We start from the raw sequence: 21,992 nt of genomic DNA, 5'->3' as shown, positions 1-21,992 counted from the left end.
ACTATGATTGCTTTGCACAAGCTAATTCCAATGTTGCACTAACGACAAAATATTCAAACTATATCAATGGGACAATCCCCTTATTTAGGGATGCCAAATCATCAAATTTTACCTCATTTCATTTATCTCTGAAATAATAGGAAATCATAGTTCTATCTATTAATCTTCTAGAAATTAAAGGTGTGATATATGATGCAACCAGAAAATTTCACCCCAAGTGAACTTAGTTGGACTTAATGAGATATCATTGGATGTCTCTGATGACAAGCCAACAATGAGGAAAATTGTCCTTGCAAAATCTTTTCTTTGGTTATTCACTATCTATTCACTCTCCTATTCGGAAAAAATTATAACTCTACTTTTAAAAAGAGGACAACAAAAAGAAAACCATAGATATTTTTTATTTTTCATGACAAAAATTCCTATGGATTCACATTTGAGAAAAACATAATAAAAATGTCATTTATTGATATTTCAAGTGATTACAATACCAATATTTTTTTTCTGTAATAAAGGAATATATTCTAGGTTGTGGATGTTCTCCTCATTGTCACTATCATCAACTTCGATATCAATTGGAATGTCTTTATCTTTTTCAATTTCTTTACCCGGTCTATGTGTTTGCTCTTCCTCCATTATTTCAATTGTTTGCTTATTTGTCTTATAAGAATTCTCTACTATTTCATCTTCATTAAAGGCATACCTCAAATCATCAACTTCATTCTCATTTCTTTTCCATCTGTTCATAAACCAATCTAATCTTGGATGTGAAGCATCAAAATTTTGTTTATTAATAAAAATATCATAGATATCTTTCATTGTTGTGTTGGATGGGTATACCATTGTCCTCCATAAAGCATCAACTTTTTGAAGCTCCATTCCTCTTCCTTGATATGGTGTTATCCAATTAGAAGACGGGTAGTACTTTCCTGTCTTGATCATTTTATGAATGGTGGTGCAGAAATTATTGCCTAAAGGATGCTTTAAATAGAACTTCCAAAACATCAATGCTCTATCAAAAATGTTTGTTGGAGTAAGACAAACTTTGTTCTTCAAATCATCTGCACCATATTGCATGTAAATTTCTATTCCCTTTGAAATATCTTCAACACTAATATTATGTGACACATTTTTATAATGAGGCTTATCAATATCTTTCATACAATAGCCTATCATACCATGAAATGTGTGCATGTTCTTCTGTCTTAATGCTCTACACATTACAATGCCACCAATTGGATTATTCTTATCCCATCCAAGATACTTTTTGATGAGCTTATTTACTGCAATTATTGACTTTGAGTGAATTCTAATGACCATTTGATAGTGTAAATGAAAAACTGTGCCTCCTCTTTCCAATGAGCAACTACCAGCAAGGCATTCTTTAGTGATAAAATCATGAAGATTATTTAGTAATGCTTCATCAATGTCACTACCACCTAATGATATAGTCACACTTAGCTCAAGTACTTTCAAGCTGACATTGGATTGATCTAACATTGCATCTTCATTACATAACTTCTTTGGTCTTCCACGATTCTTCTTAGGTTCCATGCTTGAAACTTCATGGCTTTCAATAGTTGAATTTATAAATTTTCCAGTAGTTGATTCTCTTGCTCTTTTTTTCATTTTTGACATTTCACTACATAATAAAAAAGAAAAAATATGTTAATAATTCAGAATACATATAGTCAATCGCCCGCTGATTGTGTTGGTTCTGTTCACTAAACCGACGGATCTCATTTGGGTCAAAAGAGATGAATTTTATATTTTTTAAATATTAAAAAAAATACAATAAAGTCTCTTACAGGAAGTTGCTAAATCGAACGACTGTAGAGCGATTGTGGCACACCGTGTCTCGCCCACGCCTGTGAGAACAATTTGGAACAATCGCACGCTGATTGTGTCGGTTCTTTAGAGTCATTAAAACAACCATAATAAATATATACACAAAAATAATAATAATGAAAACAGTTATCACCCCTGCTGCGATCCAAGGCAAAATATGGTGTGTACCTGCGATAACATGTGTGGCATAGGCAATCCTTGCGGTTGCTGCTCTGGCGGGTGCGCGTGCGGAGCTGGTTGCAGGCAAAAAATCACTGCATTTAATTACATGAAACGTGTGAGTTTTTATAAAAAAAAATTTATCTTGGAGGCTTTTTTCCCGCACGTGCTTCGTAGAAAGAACAGCGCCCAGGTGAGTGATTACTGTAAGTTCGACGACCACAAGTTGCAGCTCTTCACATCATCGCTTTACTTGGCGGCGATGGCGGCGTCGCTGGCGGCGGCATTCACCACGCACCGGTGGGGTCGCACGTTCACCATCTTAATCGCTGGCTTCTTCTTCCTCGCGGGCGTGGCATTCAACTGCGCAGTGGTAAACTTCCCAGGCCTCAACACGCAGGGCTTGTTTTCTTTGGTGGTGACTTTTGAGATGGACGGAGGGAGAGACAGAGAGAGAGGGCGTCAGCAGGGTGGCTTTTGAGATGGACGGAGGGAGAGACAGAGAGAGAGGGGGGTGCGGTTGACGGATATGAGACGGATATGCACAGTTGCAACCGTTGGAAAAAAAACCTTAATATAACTCAGATAATTAATACTTTTACGAAAGTTTTTTTAAGCTAAGGTTTGTAGGAAAAAAAACCTTAATATCACTCCGTTAATTAATGGAATTTCCTTTTCCACTCGTTGTATGCCCCTATTCATCTAGCTAAAAAGTTTACAATGTGTATGCTTGTGCATGCATGAGTGTGCCTCCTAAAATCTTGATACATACAAGTGAGTTTGTCTAGGCTAACCTTTTCTTACCCCCCCTCTCTCTCTCTCTCTCTATGTTGAAATGTCCTAATGCATATGGTCTCTCTCTCTCTATTGATTTGTTGAAATGTCCCACTCTAGACTCTATCTCTCTATTGATGTTGAAATGTCGTGAAGAAGCACGCATGCGCGCATGTGTGTGTCTTGATGTTGAAATCTACTTAAGCACATGGTTTTCATGGTATTTTCAATTTAAAATTCTTTATTGATGAAATTTGAGCCTTATTGTAATCTCCTTTATTTTTGCAAGTTTCGTGGAGATTTTCAATGCAATTATTTTCTCTTGTTTCTCAAAGCTAAGGTGGCATTTTCAATCTCTTATATATATATATATATATACATACATAAGTATATATAAATATATATGAAATTTGTGCTTGAAAGCTATAAACTTTGTCCCCATTATATGGACTATATATGGTGGTCTAAATTGTGGAGAGTTTGAGAGTGTTGTTTAGGGTTTTAATATTGTGTTCAAGAAAACTAGAAATAAATATATGAATATATATCATTTTCCTAAGAGGTCTCTCTCTCTCTCTCTCTCTCTCTCTCTCTCTCATAGAATAAAGTCCTTTCTTTCTGTACAGAGTAATGTGTAAGTAAAGGTAAAGGGAAGGCTGCCAAATTTCTGAGGAGTTCACGAGGACATATCCGTTCTCTCCCTTTCTCTCTGTCACCACATACACAGGGGCGCGCGCGCGCACACCCACGCACCCACCCATTGTTGATGATCCTGCCTCTGCGGATTGCTCATGAAATATGGTGGGTAGCTTCAGAAAGCTGGATTCGGGCTGGCTGGCCGCGCGGGCGAGCGACGTGCGATGGACGGGATTCGAACTCACGACTACCCATCCGCCCACCTCACCGAAGCTCCCATGGATGCAAGCCCTCGTCCCAGGAACGTATGTGCCCTTTCTCTCTCTCTCTCTCTCTCTCTCTCCTCCCCCCCCCTCTCCTTCTTCTCTTCCTATTTTTTCACCCTGTGTAAACCTAACCCTACCTTCTCACTAAGCTTGAACTGAATTTCGCTTAACACTTGAACCAGCTATACAATTTAACCTGAAAGCAAGATTTCATTAGTTTTTGCAAGTCTCAGGTACCTGCTTTTTGGAAGCTCCAAAGCATGTGCATCTCCAATGGCCAAAATGCTCTTCTTCCCCCTCGCAAAATCAATCTTTTATCAGTGTGTACTTAGAAAATTTTCCAATCTTGCATGAATAAGGCACACATTCTTAGAAAGAGAAATCAATGTTCCATACACATTTTGCTTGAATTTTCATTAGCCACATCATACATACATACCTAGGGACCAGTCTCCACAATGCCTTGCATTCAATAACTGCAACAATTACGACTGTTTTCGTCGGTCAGAGGTTTAATACTTTTGGTTGATGACAATTGAGAGGCATTGAACTGTAATGGGATTAGAAACGTGCTGGTGGGCATTTATTGCTCAAACATGTGAGTAACTTCACAAATTGGTTTGTGACAGCGTATAATTTCAAGCTTACGTGATGCAAGTGTGTCAAATGACATCGTGAGCAATGTAAATTATCAAAGTCTCATTGATGCTTGGTGTTTTCAGTGTTTTGGGAACTTTATTGAAAAACAAAGTGATCCCAGACCCATTCTTTGGATTGGAGAATGAGAACATTATTGATATAGCTGATTCTGGACGCGAATATTACACGTTTTGGTTCTTTACAGAGTTCACGTTACCACTGGTAAACATTCCACAGTTTCTCCTTTTCTTTGCTGTCTGCTATATATTATATATTTAGGTATTGGCGCTTGAACTCAAGCCCTCTTCTGGCAGCATTGGCCGATAGCCACCGGGGGAAAGGCCCACCAACTCCCATAAACAAAATGTATTAGCTTAGTCTTATGCTGCCTTTTGAAGTCTAGCTATGCTTAAAATCTTTGTTTAAAGCAATGTGATACTATTTCTTGTAGGGAGAGCATGAACGGGCTTGGTTGCAATTTAGAGGAATTAATTATCAGGCAGACGTGTTTCTGAATGGACATCAAAAGCAGTTGCCAAAGGGAATGTTTCAGCGGAACATATTGGATGTCACCGATTGGATCAACCCGAATGGACAGAATTATCTTGCTGTTTGTGTACATCCACCAGACCATCCCGGCCGTATTCCACCTCAAGGTGGACAAGGTGGCGATCACGAAGTAAGTCAAGGAGCTGTTAACTTTTATAACAAGTCTTGTAAGGTTGATGAAAAACTCAATGACCTGTAGTTGTGGATGAGAACCATGAGAGCAAAGCATTGCTATCAAAGAATTTTTTCATAAACTAGCCAAAATAGTTGAGTTTTGAGAAGATTCTAAGCATCAAGGTGGCTAAAGTTTACTTCTAGGGCAATACAAAATTTTAATATCATGAGCATACAAATCGTGTACATTATGGACTGCTTTATGGTAGTTTCAAGCATTTATGTAACTACGTTTAATGATATTAGGCGTACAAGAGGCTCTGAAGGGTCATGACCCTTTTCAGCTCAAGCAAGGCCTCTCACTCCCCAAATTCTTTAGATTCAAATTCCCCTCCCCACCCCAAAGTGGCCAGCTCTTACCAAGCGGGCTACCAGTTGTTGCAGCCAACCAACCTGCCATGTTCACACTCAGTTAATTTTTTCAAGGGGTTTTCAGTCCTCATGCCTTACGGGTTGCCTATAATGCTTAACACCTACTGCTGCCCAGCAAATGAGCTTTGTAGTGCCTTTTTTTAGTGCAAGATATTTACTTGCTACATGATCTCTCGTGTATGCATAATGTCTTGACTTCAGGTCAGTATGATCTCCCTATGGTGTGATGCTTGGATCCAAGACACATTGCTCAAACTACATGATCTCTCATGTATGCATAATGTCTTGACTTCAGGTCAGTATGATCTCCCTACAGTGTGATGCTTGGATCCAAGACAATGCTTCTCCTTATGATGGGGGACCTTAGAAAGATGAGGTAGGCTGGTAGCATATGCTTGGTCCAACTTGAGGTGGGAGTGGGACTATAGACTTTTACAGCCCCCCTCAAGGGCTACTCAAAAGGTGAACTATTCTTGTGTCCCAATCTGGAGACATGAAGATGATGTTTAAGTTGATCCTAGACTTGGTAAGAATGTTGGTGGAATCTGATTAGTAGCTCATGCCAATGTCCTGTGTTGTTTGCCTTTGATGTAGTGTAGGCTGATTCAAGAAACCGCTGAGGACACTATTAGATAAAGATGAATGAGGTCCTAGATGGATTCAAATTTTTTAAGATTCTAGTAGAAAACCAACTTGATTTCACTATTAAAACAATTTGAACTGACAATGGTAGGGATTACACATCCAATGATTTCCTCCATTGTTGCCAAATGCATGGTATACATCCAATGATTTCCTTCACTATCCCTTGTACCCGGGTCACTGAGCGGAAGAATTGCACCCTAATGGATGCAACTCGTTCCCTTCTCCAAATCTCAGGCCTTCCCAACGCATTGCACCCTAATGGATGCAACTCGTTCCCTAATGGATGCAACTATTTCCCTTCTCCAAACCTCAGGCCTTCCCAACGCATTTTGGGAAGAGGTTCTAGCCACATCTTGCTATCTTCCCTTCTAATCCAGATCTCCTTCTGTCAAGCATAGACACGTGTCTGTTGAACTTCCCACTCCTTGCTCTGGTTCATAGGTACCTACATCTTCGGGACCTCCACTCAACACATGTCAACCTTACCATCACCCTCATCTCCAGATGCCTCCCCCATCAGCTCGCCAATGTCATCTTTTACAACTACTCACTTGACAGCTCTGCCTTGATCATCTGGTCCCGACCCTGATGCTCCACCACAATGGACCTGTAGTATCAATGCCATCATGGCTCCTACCAACTCGGCAGCCATGGCTGCTAACACTAACCAAGCATTTGATGATCTGGATGCAGTTGACGATGCTACCCTCACAGTCGATAAAGCCTTATCAGGACCAGATGCTGAACTCTGGCACATAGCAATGGCCACCGAATTTGATTCCTTAATGCACAATCAAACATTGCTCCTTGTGGATCGCCCCCAGGCCACCAGCTTGTCAGTTGTAAATGGGTACTTCAACGAAAATATGCAGCTGATGGCTCTGTTTCTTGCTACAAAGTGAGGCTTGTGCCTCATGGTTTTACCCAAGTTCCTGGTGAGGATTTCTCTGAAACTTTGTGATATGCAGCGGAAGTCTTTGTATTGGAAGATCCTGTCACACAAATGCTCACACCGTCTTTTGTATCCTGAGTTTCGTGAGTTTAGCAATCCATATTAATACTTCAAACTTTAAAGAGATGAGAGAGAGATATACGAGAACTGAACACCAGATTGGGTCCCGAATTACCCACTGAAGGGCCCCCTATCCCGATAAGGAGATAGTATTTGCTTTATTTCTTTAGAGAGAATGACTGTGGACTGTAGATAAGCCAAACGCAAGATCTCGGAGGATCGGAAGCTTGGCTGAACTGTACACGGCTGTAGAAACACTTGGATGAACTGATCTCGAGCCTATGCACTCTTCCCAAGGGCATGAAGAAGGGCTGCACACTTGAGGCTGAGAAAAGAAGATGGTGGACTGTTCTAAGCTATGTTAGAATGCTGTAAATGCTTATGAATGCTGTGTTACCTTCACCAGAGGGTTGGTGTTTGGCTGGATGATGCATGGAAGGCTGAATACTGATGTAAACTGCTGTAGGACTGAAAACGCATGGAAGGACTGCTGGAAATCTGCAAACGCAGGGCTGTAGAGCAGCTTTCTGGCGTAGGACTGAGGCTGGACTGAAACGCAAGTTGCAGGGGCTGCTACTGGACAGAAACGCAGATCTGTAGGGGCTGAAGATCTGTAGACGCAGGCTGCAATGGACTAAACTGCAGGGGGCTGTTCATATGCAGAAAACGCAAGTGTCTTATGCTGATTTGGGGCTGATCTGATGCGCTTATGGCTGTAGGGACTGCTGAATCGCATGCGTTGGAGAACCAAGGTTGGCTGAAGCAAACTCAAGCACTCCAAGGGCTGGATGAGACTAGTCTAGTGCTGAAGGCAAGGGAACTCCTAGGGCTGAGGAGGAAAGCTCTTAGCACACTGAAGACTGAATGGGAAACTAGCCCTATGCAAGCCTATTTATACTAACTAGAGGTTGGTCAAGTTGGCTGGTCATTTATTTAATAAAGTTTATATTTATAAATGACAATAAATGCTAAATAAATACTATAAAATATGGAAAAAATACCAGATAAATCCTAGTAAATTCCCTAAGGCTTTTGGGATGTTCTAAATGATGCATACGCATATGAATGCATATTATGCAGGATGCAGAGTGCTTTCTAATGCAAATCCTAAGGTTTCTACTGACTCTACATGCATGAATGATTCTCTCCAAGTGGGTTAAGGGACTTGACTGACTGACTGACTGACCCGCTAAGACTGAGGAATGACCTACTTAGCTCGTGCCTGACTTATCCTGGACTGAGGATGTACAATGGGGTCACGACGTACGACAATTATCATCCTACTGGGTTCTAATAATGTACAACTGTTGCACTGCTGATGATGAGCCATCTTGTCACCATGCACTGAGTGCAGAGTGTATGTGACATTCCCTCCTGCTTAGCTTGGTGGCAGATTCATGGCTTCCAAGTAGTCCGCCAACAACTGGGGGTACTCCTGGAAGAACTCCTGGTCTAGCCATATGGCTTTATGGGTGCCTCAATCTCGGAGTTTCGTATAGAACTGACGTATCTGTCGACCGGAACCAGGCTTCCATCGATGAAGAAGGATCTGCTCAGGCTCAATAACTTCTGCTTCGTCTACCACGTCTGGCTGCTGTTCATCTGAAACATCAAACACTTCTGGACCAACATATGGTTTTAGCCAAGAAACATGGAAAACATCATGCATTGTCCAACTGGTAGGCAACTTTAACTTCATGGAGACATCACTTAACTTCTTAACTATTTGAAAAGGGCCAAAACTACGGAATGAAAGCTTGGGACAACGTTTGCCCACTTGTTTCAATCTCTGTTTCATGATACGCAAATAGACCCAATCCCCTTCCTTGGAGTGGACATCTCGTCTAGACTTATTTGCCTGTCTGCTATATGCTTCCTGAGCTTTGGTCAAGCGGTCCTTGACTGACTCAATGATCTCGGAAAATGCTTCCGTGGTTATATTAGCCTCTAAAGATGGAGACACCATTCTCGTCAAAAGAGAAGAAAACGACGACCAAAGGCTGCTTCATATGGAGTCTGTCCGACACTGGATGAATGAGTGTCGTTCAAGATAGCTTGGACCAATGGAAGATAATGTTCCCATTTGGACTTCTGGTCATGACAGTATGACTTGAGAACATCAAAGGCCAATTGATTATAAATTTCTGTTTGGCCATCTGCGTGCGGATGGAATGCATTATAGACAACTACAACTTAGTTCCAAAGTTTTCAAATAATGCCCTCCAGAAATGCGAGGTAAACTTGGAATCTCTATCTGATGTTATGGTGCTAGGCAAACCACAAACTGGATACCAATGCTTGAGAAACAGACGGGCTACGTCCTTGGCTGTGGCCGTATGCTTGCATGGGATGAGCGTGCAGAATTTACTAAAGCGATCTACAATGGTAAAACACTGAGTGTTACGGGATCCGGTGGATGCTGGTACAAAGTCCATAGATATGTCGATGAAAGGTCCGTCGGGAATAGCCAAAGGTTGAAGTAAACCTGCCTTCTTTGTATATGGAACCTTGACTTTTTGACAAATCTTACAGGCTTGTACATGTGCATAGACATCACGCCTCATCTTTGGCCAATAAAAGGACCGTTCTATTTCTCGAGGGTACTGTTGATACCCCTATGTCCTCCAACTAAGGAGTCATGGGGGCATCGGGGAGAAGAGCGGAACGCTTTTCCCAAGTAACACAGAGACGATTCTTGTAGAACAACCAACCGTTCTGTACTGAATAGTGGCTAGGCTCAGAATTGAGGGCCAAACTGTACTGAGTACCAAACTCAGGGGAGTCGACATATTGGTCTTTCATACTATCTAAGTCCTTCCCTGTGATTTTGAGAATGGTAGATTCGTGGACTGCCTGGATGTTGGACTTTCGACTAAGAGCATCTGCTACTGGGTTATGCTTACCAGGGATGTATTCAATCATACCTCCAAACTGTTGGAAGATTTGACTCCACTTGGCCTGTCGATCACTCCACTGGGCACTTGGCATAGTCTGAAGCCACTTACGTGCTTGGTGGTCTGTTTTCACTGTGAAAGCCTGTCCATAAAGAAAAGGCTTCCAATGTTTGAGCGCTGGGATCACACCCAAAAGCTCTTTGTCACATACCGAATAATTCTTTTCAGCGACATCCAACTTTCTACTGTAATATGCCACGGGTCGATTGTCCTGCTGGAGGACTGCACCTATGGCTACATTGCTGGCATCGGTGATGACCTCGAAAGGTTCATCCCATGATGCTAACTTTAATACAGGTGCTTCTGAGGCAGCTTTCTGGAGTGCATAGAATGCATCAAGCGCCTTGCCTGTAACTGAGACTTTCTGCTTGCGAGTCTTCACCCCCTTGAGCAAGTCGGTAAGAGGTGCTGCAAGGTTGGAAAACTGATGGACATGGGTACTATAGGCCTGACAAAGACCTACGAATGAACGGATTTCTTGGGCGGTCTTAGGAATGTCCCAATCTAAGATCTTGTGCGGAACCGATGATGTAGCCCAAATACTGAACTTCCTTAACACCAAAGACAGACTTTTTGGCGTTTATGTAGAGCTCATTATCTCGCAAAAGTTGCAAGACTTTCTCCACATCTTTCTCATGCTGCTCCGCAGTGGCTGAGAAGACTAGTATGTCATCAAGGAATATGAAAACACACTTCCCAATGTGGACTGCGAAAATCCTAGACATCATCTTATTGAACGTTGCGGGTGCATTTGTAAGCCCAAAAGGCATGACTACGAACTCGTAGTGACCACGCTCTGTCCGAAAAGCTGTTTTTGGAATGTCAGCTTCAAAAATGCGGACCTGATGGTAACCACTCTTGAGGTCGATCTTCGTGAAAAACTTAGGACCGTCTAAACGCTCCAAAATGTATCTATCCTTGGCATAGGAAACTTATTCTTGATAGTGAGTTTGTTTAATGCCCCGTAGTCTACACAAAGGCGTGAAGACTTGTCCTTCTTTTGGACAAATAGGATGGGTGCAGCAAATGGGGAGGGGAAGAAGGCCGAATGAATCCGGCTCGGAGAAGCTCAGATAACTGCTTTTCTAACTCGCCCTCTAAAGTCTTAGAAAGACGATAGGGAAACCTGCTAGGAGGTGTTGGGGATAAAGGCACAATGTGCTATCCCTTGTATAAGTGGTACTTATAATGCCACATCATCACCTTATCTATTCTTTGTATAAAAGGCAATAAGGGAAATCACACTCTTAGACTTTTGCTTCCCACAAAAACTTGTGCTCTCTTTTTTGCTCACTCACCCTTCTTCCTCTCCCTCTTGCTTCCGCTCCTTGCTCCCATCAATTGGTATTAGAGCCTCCCTACCCACCAGCGCCTCCTCGTTCCCTTGCCTCCCCTCACACACTGTGACCTTTCCATCGCGGGAAGTCACTTGTTCTTGCTGCCCACGCAGTCCAGCCACTTTCCCTCGCTGCCCCCAGCTGTTTCGTGGAGTTTCATCGCGGGAATCACTTCTATTCTCATGCTCCTAGCTGGAGACACCTTTTGGGTGAGTGTACTTGCTGTTTTTCAGCATTTTTGACTGTTTTTTGGGCTGTAGCAAGCGAAATACAGCGAGAAAGTGGTCAAGGACACTTTCCAGTTGGAGCTCTTGGTATTGCTACACCTCCTACAGCAGGGCGACTGCATTTGCATCATTTTTCGTCAGATTTGGTGCAGTTTAAGCTGGGCGACATTTTTTTTCAGCCACACAGGAGCTGAATTTCGCCTATCATTTTGGGGGTTTTCCTCTAGTTTTTTGCACTAAATCTGGTCGCCTACACCTGTAGAGGAATCCTGCCAAGTTTGGTTGGATTTTGCCTGTGCGTTGCAAAGTTCTTGCTGATTTTCAGTTTCCAGCCTTAGGGCAAGTTGCAGATCTGTGGATTTCGCACATTCTACTGCTGATTTGACATCATAAAAGTGGTCACCTACTTGAAGGGACATTGTCTGCCAAGTTTGGTTGACTTTCGCCTTCGTGGTTTGACTCAAGAGCCACACCCCTTCCCAGGGATGTGTCTCTTCACTTGTACCCTTTCGGCCTCTATTTAAGAAAGGCCCCTGTCTCAATGCAAACAACTCAATCTTTCTATTAGCATTTGTCTTATGTTTATTAATTAAGTCTTAATCATGTTAATAAAGCTATAAAAGCTTTACAATGAATCATGCACTACTAACATGGGTCTTGTAGATACTCCTCCTCTTACAAAGGGGGTGTATAAGTGAGCATATAATTAATAAATTAAAACCTACAAATAAACCAGTTGTCACACACGTCATGAATAGTTGACACCCCAATGGGTGCCTTTGTACAATGTAAGTAAAGGGATTTGCCTGTAATAATTTCCCACCTTCCTCAATTAATGGTGAGATCGACTCAAGCTTCTCAATATCTTCTAAGAGATTATTGACACAGCATGCCATGCATAGAGTGTAGAAAATGTGGGGATATTTCCTTGTCAATTATCAAGGATAACTCAAATTTCTCCTCTCTCTCTTTAATAGGGAGCAAGGTTTCTTGCAAAGAGGCATTCTCCAGCAAAAGAAGAAGCCTTTCTTGTTTGGCATTGTAGGAGAGGGGTACATAAATTGACATACTCTTTTCCCTGTATGTTACGTTCTGGCTGCATTAGATGTGATCACATTCTGGTAAAGAACCTTGCAACAGTCTACACATGCACACACACCCATGCACACGTCCACCCACGCGGGCGCGCGCGCGCGCGCACACACACACACACACACACATACATACATACATACATATATATATACACACACACACATATATATATATGTATACACACATATATATAGACACACACACACACACACACACACACACACACACACACACACACACACACACATAGTAGGGACCTCCAAAGCAATCGAATCTTGGAGAAGGAGGGACGAGCTGACGATGAAGATGAGGATGAGAGGATGGTGAGGAGATCAACTCGGAAGGAAACTCTCTTTTTCGTGCAGCCTGTTTCTGCGGGGCTGATTGCAGTGCCTCTGGGTCCCAGCCCGTTGCTATGTGTGGCCTCTTGTGTGGTGTTGGGTGGCCATGGAAGCCCCTTGCACCTGGGCCGGTTGTTGGCTCCTGGCACTCCTCTGTGGGCTGGCTGCCCATCTGCGGCACAAGGTTCTTACACAGGCTTAGAAGCCCCGTCCTTAATGCTGCTGCACAGTCTACCCCCCCTCAACGATGCACAGCAGAAAACTTTCTTTGCAGCGTCTTGCCCCTTGAGCTCATCACCCTTCTCCCTTTACTTCCCTTCATGCAAAAAGTACCCAAAGCCTGCATGCTTCATACGGTGAAGAACATTCAAGATGGTAATCAGCATCTCCATCTCTCTCAAGCAATTCAACAATATACGTAGACTCCTGTCTTCGTGAGCTTCACAATTTTTTTCATGAAAGAAGACCAGCATCTTTCTCATGCAAAAAGATGAACAACCTCTCCATGCAAGGGTTGTCCACGACCACCTTTCCCTAGTCTTCATGCACACCACTCTGAAAGTGACTCATATATCCTTACCTTTTACATGTATTGCATTTCCTTGTGCACTACAATTTCCAAAGCCTTCTAAACCATCATGTATGGACCTTAGACTTAAATGAAATGCAAAAATGTGTGAGATTCTCATGCCCAACTCTATGTGAACCTAATGCGACCCGATAGCCTGACATTCGGTAGCACGTGGACGAGTGCAGACATGCCCCTGATAGCTTGATGAGGCAGATCACGTGCTCCTAATGCTCATTATTTGCCAAAAACTAAACAAAAAAGACTGTAACAAGCGTGATAGTGTAATACAATTCTGCTGAAGGTCGGCGAAAAGTTCGATCATCTTTGTTAGACGTACATTAACAGAAGCATGCTATTTTAGACTACTGATATGCATGAATCTTAAACACGGAAGAAGAGAGATTATAGCGGAAGACTTGGTTTTTCAACATAATCTAATGTATAATATGCAAAAGATGATTATGTACAATGAATCTACTGAAAATGGAACTTACCTCCTAATAGAGCAAGAAGCCAATCCTCAATTGATTTGCACGTTAATGCTGCTGTTCGGGCTGAATCTACAACAACTGATCTTAATTTGATCCTCTCTCTCTCTCTCTCTCTCTCTCTCTCGGCTTCTCCAAAGGCCGCACAAGATATGTAGCATTTGACTCATCCAACATGAGAAAAACATTTGCTGGCTAAGACTTGGCTGGACTTTCTCGAGTACTAATAATAGACTCTAGGCTCTAGCAATCTATGCTTTTATACAAGAGAACTTACGCTCTAGCACCTATGCTTTTTAATACCAATGTTAGATTTAGAATGTTTCCTTGCTCTGAAACCAATGTCAGAGGTATACTAACCAAGGCTTGCTTTTAGGCCACTAATATGCATGAAGCCTTATACACATAGAGAATAGGAAGAAAAGAAAATAGATGATAATGGAAGACTTGGTTTGTCAACCTAATCTATATCCAAAAGATGATTATGTACAATGAATTTAATGAAAATAGAACTTTTCCTTGGCCGGAAGGGGGGGGGGGGGTTGGGCTTGTTGTTGCGCCAATGATGATATGGAAACCAGGAATCCTCATGCTCTGAAGTGAGCTGCAAATGAAGTCCTCGGAGGGGAGAGAGTTAGTCGAGACCCTGATGACAAATGAGAAAATGAGTGCAGGCATTTGAGCCGAGGATTGCAATGGGGATGTCGTGACGGGTGAAGGCTACTAAATTAGGGGGGGAAGGATCTTGATGTCACCATTTGGTCCCTTAACCAGTCTTGATTAGTGTTTTGGGGCAAGCCCATACACAGAATAGAACCAAGGTGAGAACGGGGATTTTCCACAGAAGAAAGCTGAAGCATTCACTGGCATGGATTGGCCTGAAAGATGGCCACACAGCATGAGCACCATGGGATTTTATTCATCAAAGTAACTTATAATGTTTATAAACCAACGTGTTCACACATCATTAATGATGGACTGGATATATTATTATTTTGGGCATGGACAGGTGGACAGAAGGAGGCGCCTAGAGGAAACTTGGGCTACAAGCGGGGAAAAGCATAAAAGCTCATATTTTAGGCAAGCTCAGCTGCTTTTAGCAAAAAGGGAAAAGCACATCAAATATAGAGCTGTTCAACTTTATAAAAGAAGGGGGGCTTGTGTTCTGACCAGAAAAGTGCCCACATTCCCTAGTCGGCAACAACCTTAACTCTCTCCTTCAGCGCTGGCTGTACAACAGGCACAATAGGTGATTCTGGCCGTACAACAGCTATCTGCTGGTTGTACAATCCTGGCCGTGCAGTGCAGCTTTCTCTCTCTTCTTCCTGTGCTGGCTGTACACCGTTTTCTCTCTACTGGCTGCGATTGAGGCAGGCAGTATAGTGGTGAATGTTCTCACAGTCCTGGCTATACAATGGGCTATGTTTTGGGACTAATTATGTGACTGTTTTGGGACAGTTTTGGATAGCTTTTGGTGCTGTTTTTACCTTGGCTGTAGACTGAGTTTTGGGCAAGAATCTTGTGATGCTTTGTAGAAAATCCGGTGCAAGATTGCACTTGCACCTTGGTTTCTTGTAAAAGCTTCTATTTGCATAAAGAAGTTCCTACGGGGGGGCTGAGCGTTCTGGTTCAGTGCACTGCCATTATTTTATTGTGATTCTTTCCACTGTGTATCATGGCTCTATTTGGTATATTTGAAGTGTCTATCTATGGTTTTTGGTCCCCCTCCGGTTACAATGATATCAGAGCTTAGGCTTTCTTGGAAGCGGAGGCTTCCTCCTACAATGAGAGAGAGAAAAGATTAGAAGTGGGAACTACACTGAGCAACAGCTTTGCTATTGAGCTTATGGAAGTAGTCACAAATTTTATCCTCGAAGTATGGAGTTGGTTTTATGTGCTTGCATTCAGCACTCTTTTCCATATGGATTATTCTAGATTATAAATCAAACCTTTCAAGCAAGTTATATGGCGCTATATCTCAAGATATCTTATGTGTATGCTGAGGAGATATTTCTTTTGGCTTCATGATGAACCTGACAAAGCAAAGCTAAGTATACTTTGAGCTTTACAAAGTTGATGTTTTTTGCAATTTATTGCAAGTGTTTTTGGACACTTAACCCTAGTATGCCGGTACAAGGAGAATTGTGTGTTGTTTATTTGCCTTGAGTGTTTCAGGTAAACAGTATTAATGGGTGAAAAGCTTGGTTTATATGGTTTTTCATACGCATATATCCAAGGACTATGGACTATATTTTTGACATATCTTTGCTCAAGGATTTATACATATACGATGGTCTGACGCATCTATATGGTTATCATTCTCTCATTGATTCTTGGGCTTTATATACAATTCTATGGCTTCTCTTTTCTGGGATGGAGTGGAGTATGTTTTTCTCGCTCCTTGTTCTATGGGATGCAGTGGATATCTTATGGATTGAGAATTTTTCTATGGAATTCTGTCTATCTCACAAACATACTTATGCTTGTTAAACTATCTATCTCACAAACATACTTATGGAGATCCGAGAACCAAGATCTCTATGCGTGTGATTCATTCTTATGTTAATCTTGGGCATGTGCATGGATCTTGTGGCAGCATATGCCACTTGGAGGCCAACAACATGATAGGATTGCTTTTGGAATCTCTGGTCCGTACAAGACACTGTAGTGCTGGGGCTTAGATTCATGGTTTGTACAGGTGCTTGTGCCCTAGGGCCAACATTGATCATGGTCTGTACAGGTGTCTCTACCCGGGGCCTGTACATATCTTTGGTCTGGACAAGTGTTTCTACTTGGGGCCTGCACATATCTTTGGTCCGGATAGGCATTTATACATGGGGCTTGTAATGGATTTTATGGATGTGTGAAGCATGTTTAGGCTTGGGCATGCGTATGGATCATAGGAGTGGTGCTCTTATGCAGTCCAATGGCATGGCAAGAACTTTTGTGGCTATGTATGCTGCTTATTTTTCTTTTGCAGGTACTTAAAGCTACTTATAGATTTATGAATATTTGGGACACAATTGGCTCTTGTGTCTGTGTCTGGATATTATCAGAGTTGGTGACTCGGGATATGGCTAAAGTTTGTTTTTGGACACGGTTGGCTCTTGTGCCTATGTTTGGATATTATCAGACTTGTTGACTCGGGATATCTGCTATACTTGAAGAGTATTTCAGTGCTATTAGTCTTACACAGTTGGAGACAACTGTTTAATAAGACGGAGGGGATGTTACCTATCCGTCCCTTCACCAGTGATCAATGTTTTGGGGATGTTACCTATCCGTCCCTTCACCAGTGATCAATGTTTTGGGGCAAGCCCATACACAGAAGAGAACCAAGGTGAGAATGGGGATTTTCCACAGCAGAAAGCTGAATCATTCACTAGCATGGATTGGCCTAAAAGATGGCCACACCGCATGAGCACCATGGGATTTTATTCATCAAAGTGACTTATAATGTTTATAAGTCAGTGTCCACACATCATTAATAACAAGCTGGACATATTTTTATTTTGGGCATGGACAGGTGGACAAAAGGAGGCGCCTAGAGGGGAAACTTAGGCTACAAGCTGGGAAAAGCATAAAAGCTCATATTTTGGGCAAGTTCAGCTGCTCTTAGTAAAAAGGGAAAAGCACATCAAATATAGAGCTGGTCGACTTTATAAAAGCAAGGGGGACTCTGTTCTGACCACAAGTGCCCACATCCCCTGGTCGGCAGTAGCCTTTCCTCTCTGTCCTTCAGCGCTGGCCGTACAGCAGGCGTAGCAAGTGATTCTGGCGGTACAACAGCTGTCTGCTGGTCATTGATGTGAGAGAATTAGGGTTAAGAGTTATGTGGGAGACATACACAGAGAAGCAAGGGAGAGAGAGAGAGAGAGTTGTGGGGATAAGTCAACTCATCATGTATGAGTGTGTGACTCCCCTATCACACATGTATATTGCACTAGTACACATAGTGCACTTAGTACATTAAAAGTACTAAGTGTACTATGTACTATAACTTATGGGCTTGTACACACTATAAGGGTGGGCATAACGCCTTTACCCCAACAACCTCCCACTTAAAGGCAAAGTGCCCTTAAGTAAAGGAAAAGAAAAAATCAGCATGTACATGATAATATACAAGGCCATATCAAGGCTGAAACTGGCCTCATCCAATGCCCATCAAGTGTCTGCAATGAGCAAACCGCTCCGGATGCAAACTCTTTGTCAACAGATCAGCCGGGTTGTCATCCGTGTGAATCTTAACAAGCTGAATTTGCTTGTTCTCTATCACCTCTCTGATGAAGTGATACTTCACATCCACATGCTTCGTCTTTGCATGAAAGACAGGGTTCTTTGCCAACTGGATGGCACTCTGACTGTCACAATGCAACAATGGTATATCCCCTGTATAACCCAAATCAACCACTAACCGAGATAGCCATAATGCCTCCTTGCAAGCCTCTGTGGTTGCAATATACTCGGCCTCTGTAGTAGATAAGGCAGTGCACTTCTGCATCCTGGATATCCATGACACAGCACCTCCTGTGAATGTAAATACATAACCGGTAGTAGACTTCCGGTTATCTGGATGACCGGCATAATCCGAATCCGTGTAACCATGCACTAATGCATCCTGTTTGCCAAAGCAAATGCACAAATCCTGTGTGCCCTTCAGGTATCTCATGACACCTTTCACTGCTTCCCAATGCTTCTTGCCAGGGTTGGCCATGTATCTAGAAACCACTCCCACTGCAAATGCAATGTCTGGCCTAGTAGCAACCATGGCATACATGAGACTGCCACATGCTGAAGCATACGGAATCTTGGCCATATCAGCCCTGTCTCTATCCGACTGTGGGCTGTCCATAGCACTGAGTTTCACATATGGAGGCAAAAGAGTACTAGTCTTCTTCCCCCCGTCCATATTGAACCTCTGCAAGACTTTGCCAATGTATTCCTTCTGAGACAAATACAACACATGCTGATTTCTGTCCCGAAGTATCCGCATACCCAAGATGTGATTTGCATCACCCAAATCCTTCATATCAAAGGTTTGATGCAGCCTCTGCTTCAAGGTATCCATCTCCTTACGAGATTTCCCGGCAATCAACATACAAGATGAGGATCAATAGACTGCCATCCAAAGCTTTCTTGGTGTACAAGCAGTGATCTATGTCACTTCTCCTGAATTTCTGAGATTTCATGAATGTATCAAATTTATGATACCATTCTCTTGGTGCCTGTTTGAGCCCATAAATACTCTTTTTCAGCTTGCATACAAGCTTCTCCTTTCCACTTACTGCATAACCCTCTGGCTGCTGCATATATATCTCCTCATGGAGATCACCGTGAAGAAAAGCAGTCTTCACATCCATCTGAATCAAGTCCAGATCATCATGTGCAACCAAAGCCAACACAGCTCTAAGTGTGGTCATTTTGACCACTGGAGAGAAGATCTCCTCAAAGTCCACACCGTATTCCTGCTTGAAGCCCTTAGCCACTAACCTGGCTTTGTATCTTGGCTTAGCATCTGATGCAACTTTGAGCCTGTATACCCACTTGCATGGCAAAACCTTCTTGCCTGCAGGCAAAGGCACCAACTTCCAAGTTCCATTTTTGTGCAGAGAATCCATCTCTGACTTCATGGCACGCTCCCATAGAGCTTTGTCTGCCCTCTGTAAAGCCTCCTTATAACATGAGGGCTCCTCACAGTCAGTAAGCATCAAATAGTCAACCCCTGGAACAAACCTGTCAGGGGCTTTGGAGGGTCTAGTGGACCTCCGTACCCAATGACCATCATTTGCAGGTTGCTGTCCAGCCTGCATATCACCCATTGGTGGCTCCTGTTCCATGCCATAAGGCTGAAAAATCATGCCCGGTATCTCCTCTAACTGTGGTATATCCATAGGGATATCTTCTGCCATCTCTGGCTGTCCATTTGGACCATTTTCAGCACCATTTAAGGGCTGGTTTTCCTGCTGTAATGGCTGATTTACAGCCCTTTGTTGTTGTCCATGATGTCCATCATCATCAAAGATGACTCTGCCAGGCTCCTGTTGCCTTGCAGGCTCCTTATACATGCATGTTTCATAAAAAATGACATCATTGCTGCGTATGATCTTTCTATTCATGGGATCCCAAAGTCTATACCCCATTTCACCTCTGTCACCATATCCTAGGAATATGCATTTGTGAGACTTAGGATCAAGTTTGGTGCGCATTTCCCTGCGTATGTGCACGTACGCAACGCAACCAAACACTCTCAAGTGCTTGTATGACGGAGGCTTCCCTGTCCATACCTCTTCTGGCACTTTCCCACCAAGCCTCGTGTTAGGTGACCTATTTATAAGGTGAACAACTGTCATAACAGCTTCAGCCCAAAAACCATGAGGTAATGCAGCATGTGACAACATAGAACGGACCTTCTCCTGAATGGTCCTGTTCATCCTCTCTGCTGTCCCGTTTTGTGGAGGATCATAAGGAGTAGAGAGCTCCCTCTTGATGCCTTTAGCATCACAAAAGTCCTGAAACTGTTTGGACATATACTCTCCACCATTGTCGGAACGCAAAGCCTTCAGTGTTTTGCCAGTTTGATTCTCAACATGAGCAACAAACTTCTGAAACACTGAGAATGTATCACTCTTCAAACGAAGAGGATAGACCCACACCTTGCGTGTGGCATCATCTATAAAAGACACAAAATATTTTGCCCCTCCCAAAGAAAGCTGAGGCATCTCACATACATCTGTATGCACAAGCTCTAACTGAGCATCTTTCTGTCCAAGAGCTTTCTTGTGGGGGCACTGTAGCTGCCTACCATATATACAATGCTCACAAAACTGAAAACTTGAAAACTTTAGAGAAGGCAAGTAACCCAAACGAGACAATTGCTCCATTCCCTTGACACTCATGTGTCCCAACCGGCTATGCCACATAGAAATTTCCGGCAGCTCGGTTGCATTTACATTAGCATGGTGACAAACACCTGCATGCATGAAGTAAAGAGTGTCCACCTTAGAGCCTCTGGCAACAACCAGTGAGCCCTTACTAATTTTCCACTTTCCACTACCAAATGTGGTAACATAATCAGCATCATCAAGCTGTCCAGTAGAAAGCAGGTTCTTCTTGATCTCAGGCACATGCCTGACATCATGGAGCATAAGCTGTGAGCCATCTGAAAATACAAGCCTTACATCACCTCTGCCAAGAATCTTGCATGCATGGTTATCACCCAAATAAACCACTCCTTCATTGCCAGCAGTGTACCTGACAAACAAGTCTCTGCAACCTGTGACATGAAAGGAGGCACCTGAATCAATGATCCATGAGTGCATACCATGACCACCTGTAAGAAGTGAATGAGCATCAAGTGAAGACGTAAAGAGGACCTCATCCTCACTGCCACCTGCATGTGACACATTGATTTCTTCAATCTTGACTCCACTTTTGCCCTTTGGCTTTACATCTTTGGCTTCATCCTTCTCTTTGTCTTTGCCTTTTCCCTTTTCTTTTTGATCATTTTTCCATTTGTAGCATTGCTTTTTAATGTGTCCCTTCTTGCCACAATAATGGCATTCCAAATCCTTTTTGGAGCGAGACTTGCTCCTTCCCCTTTCTTGGCTTTTCCCCCTTTGCTGGGATCTCTCACGTGCATTCATTGCATTGGACTTTCCAACAGAGTTGTTTTTCCTATTCATCTCTTCTTGAAGAAGAGCACCCTCAACATCTGCATATGACAGCATAGCATTCGAATTGCTAGTGGCTGTCCTGAATGTGTCCCAACTCTCTGGCAAAGTGCATAACAAAAAAGTGGCTTTGAACTCATCGTCCATTGCCAACTTTTGATTGATGACCTGGCTGACAATACCATTAAACTCATTTAGATGGGCTGTCATAGAAGCCCCTTCCTTCATCTGAAGG

The 21,992-nt window shown here is 42.7% G+C and overlaps 2 protein-coding genes across 3 annotated transcripts in view; one reads left to right on the top strand and one right to left on the bottom strand.

Annotated features, from left to right (window-relative positions):
* Positions 1 to 474: 474 nt before the first annotated feature.
* LOC147602804 (uncharacterized) lies at positions 475 to 1,554 on the bottom strand. Its single transcript, XM_086797750.1, has one exon. It carries the CDS (start codon positions 1,552 to 1,554, stop codon positions 475 to 477), a length of 1,080 nt encoding a protein of 359 aa, XP_086653876.1.
* A 1,943-nt stretch (positions 1,555 to 3,497) lies between these two features.
* LOC147602803 (glycoside hydrolase family 2 protein) overlaps positions 3,498 to 21,992 on the top strand; it is a 31,971-nt gene continuing 13,476 nt past the window's right edge. For both annotated transcript variants that reach the window (XM_086797757.1, XM_086797758.1), the window contains exons 1-3: positions 3,498 to 3,722; positions 4,406 to 4,544; positions 4,774 to 5,001. In XM_086797757.1, the coding sequence (XP_086653883.1) occupies positions 3,580 to 3,722; positions 4,406 to 4,544; positions 4,774 to 5,001 (510 nt within the window). In that variant the 5' untranslated portion in view covers positions 3,498 to 3,579. The remainder of the gene's footprint in view (positions 3,723 to 4,405; positions 4,545 to 4,773; positions 5,002 to 21,992) is intronic.

The sequence above is a fragment of the Cibotium barometz genome, chromosome 66 (assembly GCF_041138505.1).
Source record: "Cibotium barometz isolate CiBa-2024 chromosome 66, ASM4113850v1, whole genome shotgun sequence".
Taxonomy (NCBI): Eukaryota; Viridiplantae; Streptophyta; class Polypodiopsida; order Cyatheales; family Cibotiaceae; genus Cibotium; species Cibotium barometz.
The sequence above is the reverse complement of the archived record's forward strand: the minus strand, read 5'-3'. Positions and strand labels throughout refer to the sequence as shown.

Excerpts from the sequence above, each read along its gene's own strand:
- LOC147602804 (XM_086797750.1), bottom strand. The coding sequence starts at position 1,554 with ATGGAACCTAAGAAGAATCGTGGAAGACCAAAGAAGTTATGTAATGAA.